Source organism: Pleurodeles waltl, chromosome 3_1, assembly GCF_031143425.1.
Source record: "Pleurodeles waltl isolate 20211129_DDA chromosome 3_1, aPleWal1.hap1.20221129, whole genome shotgun sequence".
In the NCBI taxonomy this organism is placed as follows: domain Eukaryota; kingdom Metazoa; phylum Chordata; class Amphibia; order Caudata; family Salamandridae; genus Pleurodeles; species Pleurodeles waltl.
In genome coordinates, this window is record NC_090440.1 from 1,694,722,462 (window position 1) to 1,694,740,567 (window position 18,106).

At 45.0% G+C, this 18,106-nt stretch overlaps 1 protein-coding gene across 1 annotated transcript in view; it reads right to left on the reverse strand.

The window, feature by feature from the left end:
* Positions 1 to 18,106, reverse strand: part of LOC138285509 (aryl hydrocarbon receptor-like) — an 811,968-nt gene that overhangs the window by 119,480 nt on the left and 674,382 nt on the right. The window contains exon 10 of the mRNA XM_069225503.1: positions 7,803 to 9,519. Coding sequence (XP_069081604.1) covers positions 7,803 to 9,519 — 1,717 coding nt within the window. The remainder of the gene's footprint in view (positions 1 to 7,802; positions 9,520 to 18,106) is intronic.

The following is an 18,106-nucleotide window of genomic DNA, read 5'->3' on the forward strand; positions in this document are numbered from 1 at the left end:
ATAGAATAGAGGGGAGTAAAGTGGCATGGAGTGCTTTAGAGGGAGTTGCTTAGGGGGTCCGCGACTGCTCAGAAAATCAATTTATATTAACAGGTTAGGTCCCCAGCTTTCAGTAATGACTCAGTGGAGGGGTCCTCGGATTTCAATGATTTAGTGGGGGTCCCCAGGTTCCAGTAATGATAAAGTGGGGGTCCATAGAAGTCAAAAGGTTGGGAACCACTGCTCTAGAGTACAGTTTAATGTAGTAGAGCATCATGGGATGGAGTGTTGTAGAGAGTAGAGTGGCCTAGAATGAAGTGGCATAAAATACAGTGGTGCAGAGTAAAGTGGTCTAGAGTGCAGTGCTTTTGAGTAATGTGGTGTAGAGTACATTGGCATAGAGTGGTGCAGAGTAGAGTGAAGTGATGCAGCGTAGATTGCAGTGGTGTAGACTGCAATGAAGGGGAGCAGTGCAGGGTGGTGTAGAGTGCAGTGTTGTACAGTAGATTGTTTAAGAGTAAGACGGTGCAGGGTAAAGTGGAGTGGTGCGGGATAGGGTGCAGAGATGAGTGGCATAGAGTGCAGTGGTGTAGAGTTCAGTGGCAAAGAGTAGACTAGAGTGGCATAGAGTAGTGGTGTAGAATGCATTGGCGTAGAGATGAGTGGTACAGAGTAGCATAGTGTGCAGTCTTGAAGAGTAGAGTGTGGTGGTGTAGAGTGTATTGGCACAGAGTGTTGCAGAGTAGTGCTATGGAGAGCAGTGGCATACCGTTCAGTGGTGCAGAGTGGCATAGAGTGCAGTGATGTAGAGCACAATGATGTAAAGTAGCATCACATGCAATGGCATAAAGCAGTGGTTCCAAACCTGTGGTCCGGGGAAACCTGGTGGTCCGCGAAGCCTCCCCGGGGGTCCTTGACTGCTTAGAAAATTAACTTATATTAACAGATTAATAAAGTGCATATAAATAAAGTGGATAAATGTACAATTCAAAAATGTGAAATGTACTGTCAATGAATTTGAAATTGGAGGCTAAAAATGTAATTAGTATCCTCACATTGATTTGCGGGAGCAGTGCATGTGCATCAAACACAACATACAATGGACGATGGGTGACTTCAATTGAATTTAGAAAAAGCTCCAACCTTCCTATTACAATTAAAATTTGTTTTTTTATTTTATTTGTAAATTAAATAAAATGTGTTATCATTTGTGTATGTGTTTGATGGAATGCTTGCTTATGTACTTTTTGTGTATTATTTTGCAGTTCTAATCATCGACAATGCATAGGCCTAGGTCACCGGCTTCCATTAATGACTCAGTGGGGGTTACTGAATTCCAGTAATGATTCAGTGGAGTCCCCGGGTTCCAGTAATAACAAAGTGGGAGGTCCACAGAAGTCAAAAGGTTAAGAACCACTGGCATAGAGTGCTGCAGAGTACAGTGGCATAGAATGCAGTATTGCAAAGTAGTTGGCATAGAGTGCAGTGGTTTAGAGAGCATTGGTTTTGAGTAAAGCAATGTAGAGCGCAGTGGGTTTAGAGTAGAGTTGGGGTAGAGTGCAGTGGCACAGTGCAGAGTGATGCAGCATATAGAGTAGAGTGGCACAGAATGCACAGGTGTGGCATAGATTGCAGTGGTGCAGTGGCGTAGAGTTCAGTGGCTTAGAGTGAAGTGGCATACAGTGCAGTAGTTTAGAGTATGGTGCTGTAGAGTGTTGCAGAGTAGTGGATAGTGCTGTACAGCGGCATACAGTGTACTGGTTGTGGGTAAAGTGGTGTAGAATGCATTGGCGTAGTATTCAGTGTGCAGTTGCATAGAAAGGAGTGGAATAGTGAAGAGTGGAATACAGTAGTGTAGGGTTCAGTGGCATAGAGTACAATGTTTCGGTGTAGAGTGCTGTGGCATATAGTGCGACAGTGGGCAGTATCGTACAGTGCAGTGGTGCAGAGCAGATTAGAGTGGCTTAGAGTGAATTGGCATATTGTGTGTGGCATTGAGTGAAGTGGTGCAGGATAAAGTGCAGTGGTATAGTGTGGAGTGATACGGAGTAGAGTGGAGTTCAGTGGTATGGAGTAGAATGAAACAGTTTAGTGGCAGAGTGCAGATTAGACTGTCGTAGAATGCAGTGATGTATAGTGGATTGGCGCATAGTGCAGTGGAATGGAGTATTTTAGAGTACTGTAGAGTACAGTGGCATATAGTGTTGCAGAATAGAGTATAATGGTCTTGAGTGCAGGGGTGCAGAGTAAATTAGGGTAGAGTGCAGTGGCATAAAGTGCATTCGTTTTGAGTAAAGTGGTGTAAGTGCATTGGCATAGAGTACAGTGGCATAGAGTGGTACAAAGCAGAGTGGTGCAGAGCGGAGTGGTGCAGCATAGACTGCAGTGGTGTAGAGTGGAGTGGCACAGAGTAGATTGTTTCAGAGTACAGTGAAGTGGTGTAGAGTGGAACGGTGCAGGGTAGAAACAAAACCACCCCAAAAAACACCCTTTTCCAACCATCACATTATGAATAGAAAGACACTGTGGGCAGTCTGTGCGGCACTTAGAGTAGGCGGGTTTGTGAAATTGTTATAGCTTTGTATCACCCATGCTTTGAAGATGGAATTTGTCACATGATCGAGTTTTACAAAACAATTAAAAATAGTCACAAAATAATACTGTAATAAAAAAATCTAGTAGGGTCTGTGTTAGCCAAGGCCTTTTAAAATATATATGCAATATGTACATTTTCACTGGGGCTTTCAAACAGCCCTTTCCACCCATTGGACTGATATAGAATGTTGCTTTCTTCCAACAGGGCCTACAGCATGGCGCAGAGTCATCCTACTTCAACCATTGTTTTATATGCCCAAGTGATAGCATTCTTCTCTTGCACACCCTCACAACAAGCAGTCCCCTCAGAGCCAAAGACTACTTTGTGCAATATTTGCTTTGACATAAAAATATAGAGCTTTGCTGTTATGCAGTGTTCGTTTTGATAAAATGAGCACCTGATACATTTTGTGAAAACATTACCTCGTTGTTTTACATGTTAGCACTATCCGGGCAAAGGGTTCACATCAGTAGTACCAGTGTGTTGTTCGAATGCAGCAATAAACAGAAGAAATGTGACCTTCAACCTTTGTGAAGAGCTTTCCATTGTGCGGGCAAAATACGTTGACACGTTTTAGTAACTTTTCAGCCAGGTGAGGCTGAAGCAATGTTTTCGTGACAATCTGGAAAATGTACATGGTGGGCCATGTGACAAAGCCACAATAATGCAGTAAACAGTGTGGCTGAAAAAAAAAAACATTATGCTTGTGGCCCGACTATTCCGCCGTGCAAAATGCGTTAAAAAGACAGCAACAACAGAAAGCACGGTAAAAAATAAATAAATAATAAAATATGAAGATAAGCAACACCAAGTTGAGAACACAGGTCAAAAGGATTCACAAAAACCGTGAACAAGTATAAAAATATTTCAACTCTTTTTTTTTTTAAAGCAACCACTTCAACATTCACAAATGTTTTCACGGAATGTATTTGGCACATGTTGACATTTCAAATATTTCATTGCAGACCCGGGTAGATAGAAACATCTCTCTGGCTAACTTTGTGAAAAGGGGAGCAGGGTCTGCAGGAATTCCCTGGATCCGGTGACTGTAACATCGGTCCGACTTTCCCTGGGCAAGATTGAAGAAAACAACAGGTCTTCAAGAAGATGGGCTCAAGTGGGGAGCAGGGTCCTAATGCCCCTGTGTAATTTATCATAGCATCAGTGTAATGGGAGGGCTGCGCATGGCTTATTAAAAACTGAGATAGCAGTGGTAGACGGAATTAATGTATAATCATGCACGGTCTTGTCACCATAACAAACTGGTGGTCCGTAATGCCGAGAGTGTTTCGAACGAGGACAGACCCAGCAGTAATCAGGAGCAGCAGGTTTGCCAAGCGCATAGTTTTTGTCAAGTGTGACACGGGCGTGTTCCTAGAACAATGTTCGGCAAATCGCGGTCACTATTAAGTTGGTAGCACTGTGCGATTTTGAGTTACAGCTGAAAGCAGGAACTGCTGGATAGTACTCTACGTTTTCCTTTGGACAATAACATAGCTTACAGCAGATAAAGCACGAAAAAGAAAACACACTAATATTTTAGAGTAGAAAAATGCGAGTCTCTGAACAAAATCGGGGGAATAGGATTCATGTACGGTCAAGTAAGGTTTTTTTGTAAGGAAACTGAATACGTACATTTTAAATGACCAAATGCAATGGGTGAGTTTTCAGAAAATAAAGCCTTTATTCAACTGCACTCTAAAAGCATACTTCCAAATTAAGCTCCAATCACATCTTAACAAGTATAAACCCAGAAGCAGATTGCTGCCGAATTAAACAGGATTCGTATACCGACTCAATCACAGAACAAAGAAAGCCACCCTGTCCCGAAATAATTTACCGGACACAATCACGTGCAAATAAGTTCGGCTTCTTTGCTGATTGATTTTACCTCGCAGAAAGTTTCCGGCAAAAATGACTGAGTGGAGTGGACCTTGAAAAAGCTGCAAGCTGTAATAGAAAGTGTAAATCACGCTGCTTTTCTCCTTTTTATGGAACGCATTGATTCCCCGTACCTAAGCGCGTTCCCACGAACGTTGGAATAAGCAGATGACGTCCTTCCGGCACCGCCGGATGTGCACAAAAGTGCTTTAGAAAGCGTGCTTGAAACTCATTGCTTTTGATTGAGACCACTTGCTTCTCCCAGCCAGTTGTTGCAAGTGCAGGTGAGCGCATGCCAAGACAGAACACCTGTATAAAATACAGCGCTCCAGTTATAGCCAGAAAATTCATTTTATGCAGCAACACACCCTTATTTAATTTTGTTAAACTTAAAATGTTTTTACTTAAAGTTAATGGGACAATTTATTTCTCTCGATTGTTTTCAACATTTTATCTCTGCTTCCATTGTGTTGGTTCCAGAGGAGTGCGGGGAAGTTGATCAAATCAAGAAACCTCAGTCATTCAAGAGCGATTCAGACATCTGAGGAGAAAACTGTTCACCTCTGATTGTTTACCAACTAAACATTACTTACTGTGACTTGCAGTTTTTCTGTTGGGCACCCAAAACCCCAGAATGCAACAAGCGTTTCAGCAAAAAATTGAAAGGCCGCCTAAAACGCGATAGCTGTATTTACCAAAGACCAAAATCTGACTTTTTTAAGCACTGCAAAATGTTTCCTAATTTAAGTTTATAGGCAAGTCCGAGAACAAAATACCAATTGGTACTTGATGGAATAATGCACCACCATCAAAAGAATATGTCACCCTGGAGCCAGTATGAACCTACCTGGTGTCTCATGCTTTATTTATGTGGTACATAACTCTGCCAATGACCCCTTATATACTTATTAGGTAAGGTATTATGCCATAAGGTAGATGTACTAGGAGTTTACTAGAGCCTTGATAGTTCACATTGTAAGAGCACACTTATATTACTTTAAAATTCAGTACAAATACAATGTCAAGCCTTGGTTCCACTGCATGATTCAAAATGCAGCTTAACGAGTGCACAGATATGCCGCTGTCACTTTTCGTCCCAGGTACTTGATCCTCATTTAATTTTTGCAGTTTTAAATAGAGCAAATTGAACCCAAAGATATTGGGACACTTTATATGAGCACCATTTACATTAAACAAGGTTACAGTCAGTTTTCTTTTTTTTTTTAGGCAAAGCAATTAATTGATTTATCCAGAATCAGAGGATGTTGAGCCAAGACTCAAACTTGTTCCCCATTTCCAAAGTGGGCAGCTCTGGACATAACGCCACACCCTTTCGCTCTCATGATCTGTCTTTGATGCTCTCACACCACCTATAGTTGCTGGCCTGATAGTTCAAAGAATCAAAATGGAATGTACTAGCTCAGGCATTGGTTGTTACAGTGCTTCTGGGAGATTCGTTGATGGCTATTTGCATCTTTTAGCTATTCTTCAATGATGGCCTGGCTGTTGGTGCAGAGCTCAAATTCTTATTTCTACAGGTTCAATGGTTACTACTCTTCACATTCAGTCACCTCTCATGGCCCCTGGGGCATGGTTCAAGACTTCAAACCTAATGTACTGCACCTCTTGAAGGAGTTTGCTGTGTCCTGTCCTCCATGTAGGACCATGGCTATGATTTGAATATGACTAATATTAGTAACACATTTCTATACCACACATCACAACCTTAACTGTTATTCACCATTTGAAGTAATATCTATCTCTGTTATCCAATCCATATGTTCTGATTTTTCTCCACATTCTACTGACGGGATTAGTCAACAGGCTAGAATCAAACAAGTAACTTGTAATTACTCAGAGTTCTCTGCAACAGACATACAGTCCACTGAGCTACCTTAGAACACAAAATGAGGCCAACACCTTGGAGATATTTGAATGCTGATTGGGTGCTCAGCAGTCTGCTATTGTCTAGTAAATACTACAATGCTGTTTTCTATACGATACAGGGTCATTTAAGTGCTGCTTAAGTTTCAGTTCAGCTGCAAACTATCCTTTTCTTGATGACACTTTTCTACTAAGATCAACTTTAAGGTACTTCTGACAGATCATTAGAGTTGTTAATCCCTTAAGAATTTTGTTACTCCTTATCTGGACCTGCTCTACAAATTTCAATACAAATTACAATGTAAGCAACAAGGCACTTTGTTCCTCTCTATAGTCCTATCAATGTGCTTAAAATGTACTTTTGGGGATACTTAATCCTGTATCTAATGTAAAATTAATTCACTATCCAAATGGCTTTGGTTGTACAGTAGTAGGAAAACAATAATCAGGAATAATGTGACTTGTTGAACCTTTCTAACAAAAAAGTTAACCAAAATAGTTGCTGTCGTAATGAAATAAACAGCAAATCATCTGTAAATCATCAGTAACCATTTCACTTTGTTAGTGCTTGAGAAGTAATCATGTACTCATTTTCAAATCATCAGAAATAATCTAATTAAGTAAAGTCATCAGATACGCATTTCAAAGTCATCCTAAAATCATCAGAAACAATCCCAGCTTCTGAAGTAATCAGATGGTCATTTTAAGGTCATCCTCAAATCATCAAACAAACTTGCTGATGACTTCAAGAGCTTGATGATGCCTGATGATGTGAAAATGACTTCTAGTGTAGTTGGATGATCATCCAATGACTCTGGGATGGCTTCTAAAGTAATCCTGTTTGACTAGGGTCTGCAGTGCTTTTTAAAATTGTTGCACTGCTACAAAACCGGCCCTCAGTAACAAAAGCGGCCCCCATCCTTCCAGCCTCCCGGGGAGAACGACCAGTACAGCCAGTCCGGTCTTGGCATATCTAAAGCAGTGAGGGCAGTGATGGGGAAGATGGAACGGGAGTTAATATCTACTGCTTTTTCAATTGTAACGAATTCACTGTACCCTATGAAGAGCAAATAAGCTTTTACTGTGTATTTCGTATTTCAAATTGAGTTATTTAGACCAAGGTATTAATCGAAAGCACAAGACTCTATTGTAGCAATTTGTTGCATAAATCGTTAGTGTCCATTTATAAGTTACTGTGACCCGCCACCCCTCCCTCTGTGTGAGGTGTATCCAGACATGGACCAATACACTCCTAGTTTGAGGTGCCTCACTCTGATATCCTTTTTTTCTGTAAGACTATAGAAGCCACTTGGCCAAAGGATCTTTGACTTTTTTCTGCACCAAATCGGAGCAGTCAGGTCATATAAAGGTGAGGTGACTGGAGATGTTACAATGGAGATTTATTGATCGGCCAATCTAACACATCGGGCCACTGCATTCAGTTACATTTCAGAAAGCTTACCTTGCAAATGTGATTCTCCATCACAATAGAAGAATGCATCCCACATGAGTTTAACGGAATCTCCGGTTCACTTGCCCCATTCGCAAACTGATCCAAGGATGAATTCTGGAAGGAGCAGTGGACAGCGGAGGGAACATGAATAGGCTGCTTGTCAGAAATTAATGGATATGCAGGAGGCCCAAGGCCTGTGAACTGATGGTTGCCATCTCGGGTCCCCACAGAGTCTACAATTTCTGCATTCGAGAACCCATTCAGGTAAAAGTGAACAGTTGACATTCTAGCATTTGATGTCTGAGCTGAGCTCAGTTGTGGTGGAAGACTCAGTCCCTGTATGTGACCTGAAGCATCTGTCCTTGAGGGAAGTCCCTCGTGGTCTGGTAAATAGCTCACCCTGTATGCAACATTTGGCAATGGGTTGCTTTGTAGAGTTGTCAAGTTGACAGAACTGTGGTTACACAGCCCATTATTAAAAAGATTTTGACTGTTCTTGTGTTGCAGCTGACCCCAAGGATTCAACTCATCTATCAATGGTTTAAGTTGGCATTGATTTGGCAGACAGTGCTGTGAATACTGAAAAGATGCCCCGGTAGACTGAGACCTGCCCCCTGTCAAGTGCTGATTGTACTTGTGGTCACCTTGATAAGGGATCACTAAGGGAAGATTTGAGGTTGAAAGGTCCAACCTACTAGATCTCATTGATTGGAAGACCTCAGGCTGACTATTTCTGGATGCCAGTTCTTGAGGAGGGAATGCCCCCCCTGTTTCTTCCACCTGCTGTGTCCACAATTGGCAATGAATGTGCTGTGCAGGCTGATCATAGGATGTGCTCGGCACAATAAATGGTGGACTTTGCGAAGTGTGTCCCATTCTGTCCCAGGGTAGGCCATTTTGCTGCTTCTGTACTCTGCTGTATTGCTTCATTTGCTGCGAGATCTGCAAAAACAACTTGGGTTGCACACGTTCTGGAGGCTGTGATAAATACTGGGTCTGATTCTTCTGTTCTTCTGTGTGATTTGATGCCTGCATGTGAATCACTTGGGAATTGACCTCCTGGTCCCCATTGTTTTCCTTTTCTTGCCTGTTTACAAGTGAATCGTGCACATATGACAAGATTTCATTGTTAGTTAAGAGATCATTCAGAGAAGGGGCACATTCGGGATCAGCCTCCACTCTCATCATCCTCTCATCTAATAAGAGCAACTCTAGGTCCTCAGCATCGAGCCCCAAATTCTCCAGAGCTTTGAATATATCACTATTGCTGCAGAGGTCATCATTGTCAATGCTTAATGAACCCAGGGTGCACAGCAGTGGGTCTTCCTGCCCCAGTCCTGACATCTCAGGGATCAGACCACTTTCAGTGGCCTCAGAGACACTGCTGCTATCCACACTTGTACTTTGCCAGCCCTGATCTCTCAGGTGATTGGAGAGGTTATTACTGAAGGAATGTTTGAAGGTGGTAGCAGGGAGTGAGACGTACACAGATTCGTCTTGCCTCATCATTGCTCCCAACAGAGAGTTGGGATCCACGCAATCTCTGTGAATTCTTGATCCTTGACTTGTGTTTTTCTTTTTAGCTTTGCTTTTTCCTTTGCTCTGGAAAGGGTCTGGGAAGCCAGGGATTGGATAGGACGCCTGGTAAAGAAGAGCTTCCCCCGTAGCGAAGGTAAAAGGAAGGTGCATTGAACGCTTCCTTAGGTGATCTCCTCCTTCTTCCTCCCTACACAGGGTACAGAAAACAAACTTTAACATCTAACACTAACTAAAAAAAAACAATAACTTGGGACAGATATTCACTGTAGCAGATGGAAATGGTGAAAAAAGTTATTTACCTGTAATATTGGTTCTTCCACATGACATCTTCATTAGAGTTATATGGTCATTATGTGACTTGCTTTTGAGCAATGGGTTTTACAGTACTGTTTTAGTATTTTAAAACATTTTAAGGGCCTGATCCAGAGAAAGGAGGTACTGGAGAATGCTGAAAGTTGGTTCCGCCCATTTAGTACACCAGTTTCTGGAAGCTTCCAATTGCCTGGGCTGGTGATAGGTCTTCCACTGGGAAATGAGTATTGGAGCTAGACTGTGAACAAAAGGGCCGTGGTGTAGAGAGCAGTGGGTCTTTTCAACAGGATGGCTGGGGAGAGTTGGGCCCTGCCCTGTTCACACTTTAAAGTGACTTTCCCCAGCACACACAAAGAAACCTGACACAAGTATTTTGTGTTACAAGCCAAGCTGGAGCCAAGCCCAAAGAGAAGAGAACTGCCCAGAACCAGTTTTAGGGTCAGACCCATAGGCTGAACTGGGCATAAAAATGAAATCTTTAGAACATGAAAGACAGCAAGGACATAGACCTAGATTGAGACAGTAGCAACACCATGCAGAGATGGAAGGACAAGTGCCTTGACAGACTGAGGGCTTTGTCTGTAGCTGATCCCAGGACTAGTGGATCCCTCTACCGGCCAGTGATACCGGCCTCCTTAAACCTCCAGGAACCATTTATGAGAAGAGCTGGACTTCTGTGTCCCAGCAGGACAAAAGGGACATCAGAAGCCAGATAGAGAAGAAGGCTTGTGCAAACCAGTTACCTTCAAAGTGCGTCCTTTTGAGGTCAGGAGGCCTAGACAGAGACGGTTCCTCCATAAGGGTGGAGGAGTGTCGCCCCCGCCAGCAGCGACAGCTACAAAACATTCCCACAAAAACAATAATAAACTTGGTTTATTATTGTTTTTGGGGAAAAGGGGTGGGACCACGGGTGTGACGAGCAATGAGGGGGAGCGCTCAGCACTCCCCCTCAGAGCGCATGTATGTTTGGCCGGCCGTCTCGGGCCAGCCAAACACACATGTGCACAGGGCTCTCTCCAGCCCAGCAACACAGTTGCTGGGCTGGAGAGAGCCTGCACAGGCTCCCAGTCTGCCTGAGAGCGCCCTGGCTGGGTGCTCCCAGCCAATCCTGACGCTACTCTGAGCAGCATCAGGATTGGCGCAGGGCAGTCTGGGAGCCTGTGCCTGCAGGAAGAGGTGAGGAGCAGCGTACTTCTTGCGGCGGTGGTGGCGGGCCAAGTAATTTTTTTTTTTTTTATAGTTTTTTATGGAATTTCCCCCCAACCCTCGCTGCACGCCGCCCTACCCCGTCCCTTCACAGCCACGCGAGCCACGACTGGGCCTAGAGCTCACCACTGGATGTAAAATAAGCCCCATATCATCAAAGCAGTCCCAATAGGAACAGAGATATTCACCTCTAAAGATCCTGATCTTTGACCCACTGTGAGGAACGAATCATGTGGGGCTTCACAGCAACTTCTAAAATTACCCTTTGAGTCAGCCGAGCTTTATTTATTTAATTCCGCAGGAGATGGATGTGTGTGGGGCCCATTCTTGAACACAAGTTCTCCCGCAGGGGGCCTGCCACAGAAGGAGCTAAATTAAGGATGCAGGCTCCTGTACAGCAATGGAGCTGCGAGCAGTTGGCAGGCGGGGTTGCAGCGGTCTAGGGCCAACCCCTGTGGCCCCCAACGTGCATGCCTGCACCGGGCACCCAACAAAATGAAAAAAAGTTAAAAAAGTTAAATCCATGGCATGAGTCTTCTGGACTCAGTGGGAGACCCGCTGCTATAATATTCACTGCTTCTTGGGATGGAGTGCTCCATAATGCCCTGCAAGGGCCTTGTTTACAGATATTTCCCACTCGGTGGTGCCCCAATCCTGTCAGGTGCACCATCAACATGTCGACAAAATGTTGTGTGGGGCTGCAGTGGTTGCAGCAATGCAGTGGATTTTAAAAAGTACCCATAAGTCCGCTTGGTCATGGAATTCATGATACCAGAAGAGTTTTTCACAGTTATTAAGCAATTTGTAAGGTTGGATCTTTTGGTCTACTGCTGGGAATGCATGGACCTCTAGCGATTGATCTTATGGCTGCATTTTATGTGGCCTGAATGTGTTAAAGAAAGACTTAGACATGTGTTATGTTGTGGTTATGTGATTTCAAATGCTTTACTGACAGTATATTGTTGGCACTAATTTTGAATAAATATTGTGATCAGCTGCTTGAAGATATTTGTACTCAAGTACAAAAGCAAATCCTGCACTAAATTTGACAGTTCATGCCACACAACTGTTTTTAGTGCAGGGTTGTGTTGTGTGAAGGACTGAAGGTTCATAAGTTGTCACCAGAGTATCAGAAAAACTTTACAGGAAGTAGGTAAAGTGTTCCTCTTATGTAGAGTATGGGTACTTCCCCAAATCGCTCAACTAGAAGGCCTTGCCAAAAATAAAGCCAAATCAGACAGGGCTGTCAGCAGTGAAGTAGTCAGAATGTTATGGGCCCTAGTGCAAGGAAGCAAACAGGCTCCCTAGCCAACTGTGTAATACAGCAATAATCAGGACTCTGTGGACTCTCAGGCATCTGGGCCCTCGTGCCACTGCACCTGCTGTACTAATGGAAGCTGTGCCCCTGACTGTCTGAAGCCTTTCTGGGATCTGGGTCCCCAAAGATGTAGGGACTCACAAAAGCTCCCTTCAAAAACGGAACACTGCCTGGGAAACGTTTAGATGTAGATCAAGTATTCTGGCACCATCTGGTGGCTGCTGTCAACTGCTGCAGGAAAATACCCTCTTTTTGGCATGGTTAGCCCCAATTGTTGCCTGCTATCAGTGTGCTTAGACTTTTTTCACTGGGATCCTGCTAACCAGGACCCCAGTGATTGTGCTCTCTCCCTCCAAACTTGGTCACCTTTGACCTTTGTGCACTCCACAATTGGCATACTGGTGTCCCCCTATAAGTCCCAGTATATGGTACGTAGGTACCCTTGGCATTGGGACACCAGGGTTCCCCCATGGGCTGCAGCATGTATTATGCCACCCATGGGAGCCCATGCAACATATGTCTGCAGGCCTGCCATTGCAGCCTGCAGGAAAAGGTGCATGCACCCTTTCATTATAGGTCACTACACCAGGTCATTATAAGTCACCCCTATGGTAGGCCCTTCCAGCCCAAAGGGCAGGGTGCAAGTTCCTGTGTGTGAGGGCACCCCTGCATGAGCAGAGGTGCCCCTACAAACTCCAGTGTCAATGCAACTGGACTTGTGCGGGGAAGCCATTTTTACTATGTACTGGCCACAAGTCACTTACCTGTGATCCAGATACATAATGGAAACTACAAAACTAGGCATGTTTGGTATCAAACATGTTGGAATCATACCCCAATACTAATGCAAGTATTGGTGGCATGATTCCAGGAGCTCTGGGGGCTCCTTAGAGGACCCCCCCAGTATAGCTCCTACCAGTTTTTCAGGGTTTTGGAAACAGCCCACAGTGCTGCAGCCCCTCAGACAGGTTTCTGCCATCCTGCTGCTTGACTAGCTCAAGCAGGGGAAGGCACACAGGCAGAACAAAGGGATTCCTGTGGGAGAGGGGATGCAACACCCTCTCCCTTGGAAATAGGTGTTACAAGGCTTGGGAGGGAGGAGCCTCCCAGCGCCACCTGCTTGCTTTGAAGGGCACATTTGGTGTCCTCCTTGCACAATCCTGTTTGCATCAGATTAGGGACCTTCAGTCCCTGTTCTAGTGCAAAACTACACAAAGGAGAGGGGAGTGACTACTCCCCTGTCCATCACCACCCCAGGGGTGGTGCTCAGAGCTCCTCCAGGTGGCCACTTGATTCTGCCATCTTGGAATGAGATGTGCAGAGTCTTCTGAGTGTCTGGTTGGTCAGGACAGGTGACTGACGTCAGTGACCCCCTCTGATAGGTAGTCACCCTGCATAGTGACCAAGCCCCCTGTTAGGGCTATTTAGGGATTCCCTTTCGGGCAGATCCCCAGATTCAGCACGAAAGACCCCTCAAGGACTCCTCTCCATCAACCTCTTCTGCTCCTGGCCACCGGAACAGCTGCTGGACTCTTCAGGAACCAAACAAGCCTGCAACTCCTGAGATGACCTCACCTTGCAACATTGTTTCACTGGCTCCTTTCAGCATTTGCAACATTTCCATGGCTCTGCATCCTCTGGGGCTGGCGAGACTTCAGCTGCACCAAAGAAGCAGGAAGGAATCTCCTTTGGAGTGAAGGAGTCACTCCCCTGCTTCCACAGGCACCTATGGTAACGACGTCCAGCTGCTGGGATCTGCTCTTCTCTGGAACTGAATGGATCCTGCAACACAGGTGGTGGTTCTGAGTGGTCCTCTTGGTCCTCTCTACCCTCTGTCCAACTTGGGAGACGTGAGCCCTTGCCTCTCCTTGCAGGACAGTACCCCTGTGCACCACACCTCTTGCAGCAACCAAGGCTTGTTGACTCCTGCTTTAAGGGATCTTCAGGCTTTAAGTAGCTCCAGCCTCCAGCCTCCTCTCCAGGCATGCTGACTGGGCCACACTACAACTTACTGTGCCTACTGCCAGTGGGTTGCCTGTGGGGGCTGCGACTGCTTCTGCTGGTTCTCCCGACTGCTGAAGGTCAACCTGGATTCACCTCCCAAGGTCGAGTCCCCTGGACCTTGCTGGTCCTCTTAGCGCTGCAAATTTTCTTCTGCCTGGATTTGCATTTGCCGAGACTTGTTGGTGGTCCACTGACCATCAGCGACCCAGTGACCGATGTGGGACATCATGTGCACAACCCCAAGGACCTCTCTGCAGCTCCTGGGCTCCCCAGCTGATCTCTATCTTCCCTCGTCGACCCAGATCTTCATCCACAGAAGGGTGGGCATTGACTCCTGCTCCACCTGGACACTCCTGCGTGAATTGGACTCTGTCCCCTTCTTTTGAAGGTCCTCTTCTTCGGGAATCCACCATTGGGTTTAACTGCAGTGGTCCTGGTTTTGCAATCTGCCTTCTCCTTGTTAGTCTTTAGGAAGACCAGGTAACTTATGTCTGCTCTCCTGGTCGCTGGGGGGCACCTAGGTACTCACCTCTTGGGGTCCTGCGTTCTCCCAGCTCCCTTCTAACTACTCCACATCCTTGGGTATGGTACCTTTCATCGCATTTCACTATTTTAGTATATAGTTTGGCCCCCCATGGGGCCCTAGCTATTTTCTACTATTCTTTGCCAATGCTTGTTGTTTCTCTATGCTAATGCCTAACATATGCTGTGTATATTTAGTGTATATTTACCCCCAGTTGGGGGGATTGCCTACAGTGATCTAGTTCAGTGTTACTGTAATAAAGTACATTTATTTTTGCAACACTCTGTGGTTCCTTTCTTGTGAGATAACTTACTATATGAATAATGTGGTAATGTAAGTGCTTTGCATATCTCCTAGATAAGTCTTGGCTGCTCACCACAGCTACCACTAGAGAGCCCTGGTTTCCTAGACACTGACTCACTAACTAATAAGGGGTTGCCTGGACCTGGTATAAGGTGCAAACGCCATAGGTGTCCACCACACACCAGGCCAGCCTTCCTAAAACTGTCTCATCTGATTATCACATCCATTTAGACTTTGGTGGATGAGGTTTTACTCTGTAGGGCGATGGACTAAATAACTCTGTCGCCCGGACGGAGTCCCTGCCTGCCAAATTCTAAGATGTCCCCCAGCAACGCGGACATTTCTAGCATTAGCTGGAACCTCCACTGGTCAATATAAAGGAGCCACATGGCACTGTTTTTTTTATTTTCCAAAACAAAAATCTACAGTGGGATTTTGTTTTGTAAAATAAAAAAAAATACTGCTGCCTTCGCTACAAGGGGGGCATTTTTCAATTTTCATTGCCCCTTCCAGGTTTTACCTGGTGGTAAAGGACATTGAAAAACTGGGCAGGTGTTCCCCCACTCTAAATTGGGTGGGTGGAGAAATGGTCAAACATCCGGCGACACAAAGGTTTATGTCACCACTGGTCTCTAAATGAGGTGGGCGGACCTTCACTTTGGTGGATAGGGTAATATGTCACTGTTGCAACAGAGTACCCTCTGTGCCAAATTCTAAATTGACCACTACATCAGAGAAGCAGACTACCTTTGTGATATATAAATACCTGAAATTAGCGGGGCCAGTGCTTTCAATGGAAACAGAAACGTGAAGGTACTCATTACTCCAGAGCACCTGCTTGCAACCGAGAAGTGATGGTACTCTTCCAATAATCCAGTTATTTTACACACAGCCAGATTATTATTATGTTTTTTTTTTGGCACAGGGAGATTAAAGGCCACATGTACAAAGATCTGGTATTGCTACTCGCAAACTGCGAGTCTTAGCGACTCGCAATTTGCGACTCGCAATACTGGATGTACAACAGTGTACTTTACACTGTTTGCGATTCCCAATGGGGTCACAAATGACCTACCTCATGAATATTCATGGGGTAGGTCGCAATTTGCGACCCCACTGGGAATGGCCGCCCTCACAGGGATGGTGGCCTGCTGGAGACAGCAGACCACCATGTCTGTGACTGCTGTTAAATAAAGCAGTTTAAAAATAAATAAATTAATGCAGCCCTTTTTTTTTTTTAAATGCAGCCTGTTTTCCTTAAAGGAAAACGAGATGCATTTCAAAATCAAAAATGAAAAGTTTTCTTTTCATTTTTTCAGAGCCGGCAGTGGTCCGTGGGACCACTGCCTGGTCTGAAAAAATATTTTCACTACCATTCACAAAGGGGACCCCTTCCCGTTTGCGAATGGGTTAGCACCAGTTTGTAACTGGTGCTAACTGCGATTGTTTTATGACCGCATTCACGGTCACAAAACAATCATACATACCATTTGAATTCGGTATTAGGAAGGGACGCCTTTGACACGCCCCTTCCTAACCCTAAATCGCAAAACCCAAACTGCGATTCGGTAACAAGTTACCGAACCGCAGTTTGGGCTTTGTACATCCCAAATAGCATTGTTCAAGTCTCAAATGGGCCAATTCGCCGTTTGCGACTTGAAAATTGCTTCGTACAACTGGCCCTAAGTGATTTGCCCTTTGGCACAGGGAGATTAAGGTGGTCATTACGAGTCTGGTGGTCGCATGACTGCCAGATTTGTGACGGCGGGGGACCGCCGCCACATTATGACCATGGCGGGGCTGCCATGGTCAGACCACCGACACTGCCAAGCTGCCGCAAGCTGGCAGCCTGGCAGTCCCGGTGGTTTCACATCCTCCAGGGCGGCACTGCTTACAGCGCCGCCCTGGGAATTAGGAGTTTCCATCCGCCAGCCTTTCCATGGCGGTTCACACCATCATGGAAGGGCTGGTGGAATGCGGGATTCTGGGGGCTCCCATGCACAGCCCCATTGTGCATTCCACTACCTGAATTACGGGCAGTGGCATGCGCGACGGGTGGTGCTGCACCCACTGCACCGCCACATTGGCGCCGGCTCCTTTAGGAACCGGCGTCAATGTTAAGGTCCTGTTCATCGCAGGGCTGGTGGGCGGAAATGCTGTTTCCGCCCGCCGGCCCTGCGGTTAAGTCCTATTAGGGCTGGCGTGGTTCAGGCCCCACTGGCGGTCTGAGGGTGGGAAGACTTTGGCAGGCGGCCTGTGCCGTCCACCAAACTCTTAATGACTACCTAAGTGTTTTGTCTAAGATCTCAGGATGTGAGCTGACACCAAGACTCGAAACTGGTTCTCCAGTTTCAAAATTGGCAGCTCCACATACTCTCCACTTACTCCCCTGGAATCTTTTCATTGCTATTTCACATTGCATACAGACATCTTACAAGAATGAACTCTGTAGCACATCGCCTTACTAAGAGCAATTGTTTCAAGGGCTCAGCTGTGAAACCAAAATGCTTGTCCTTGTATAACATGTAGCGATCTTTATACTAACTGATGAGGTGCCTGAAGACCACCAGGGATGGGAACTGCATTATGTGAATTTGTGGGATAGTGCAGACAAATGTAATTTTAGAAATTATATTGTTCTTCCTTTAATCCGAATGGTTCAATTCAAGTGATTCTAACATAATTGTACTTATGTATGGATTTGTTTGTATTTTGCATTATAGAAGAAGCCCACATTTGAGGATCTTTGACTTACTCTCCCTTGACTCCTATGAGGCAACTCCATGTCGCTCTGACCACTCTCTTATGACCTCGAATTACTTCTTAGAGCTTAACTGTATTTGATTCTGCTTTTTCCTTGTCTCAATTTAATACTTGCCAGCATGCTATTGAATAATTGACTCACTAACCATTTATTTTGGCTTCTGTAAACCTTTGAATCTTTTAATAAACCTACATTGTTTCATTCCAATTCTTTTTAGTCTTCATTAGAAATCCTAATGTGCTTTACTTTCTTTTCCAAGTTGTTATTTAACATTTAATCTAATTGTTGGACAGGTCCAGTTGAGGAGCGACAAAATATTTATGGGTATTAACGCCGTTCTCACA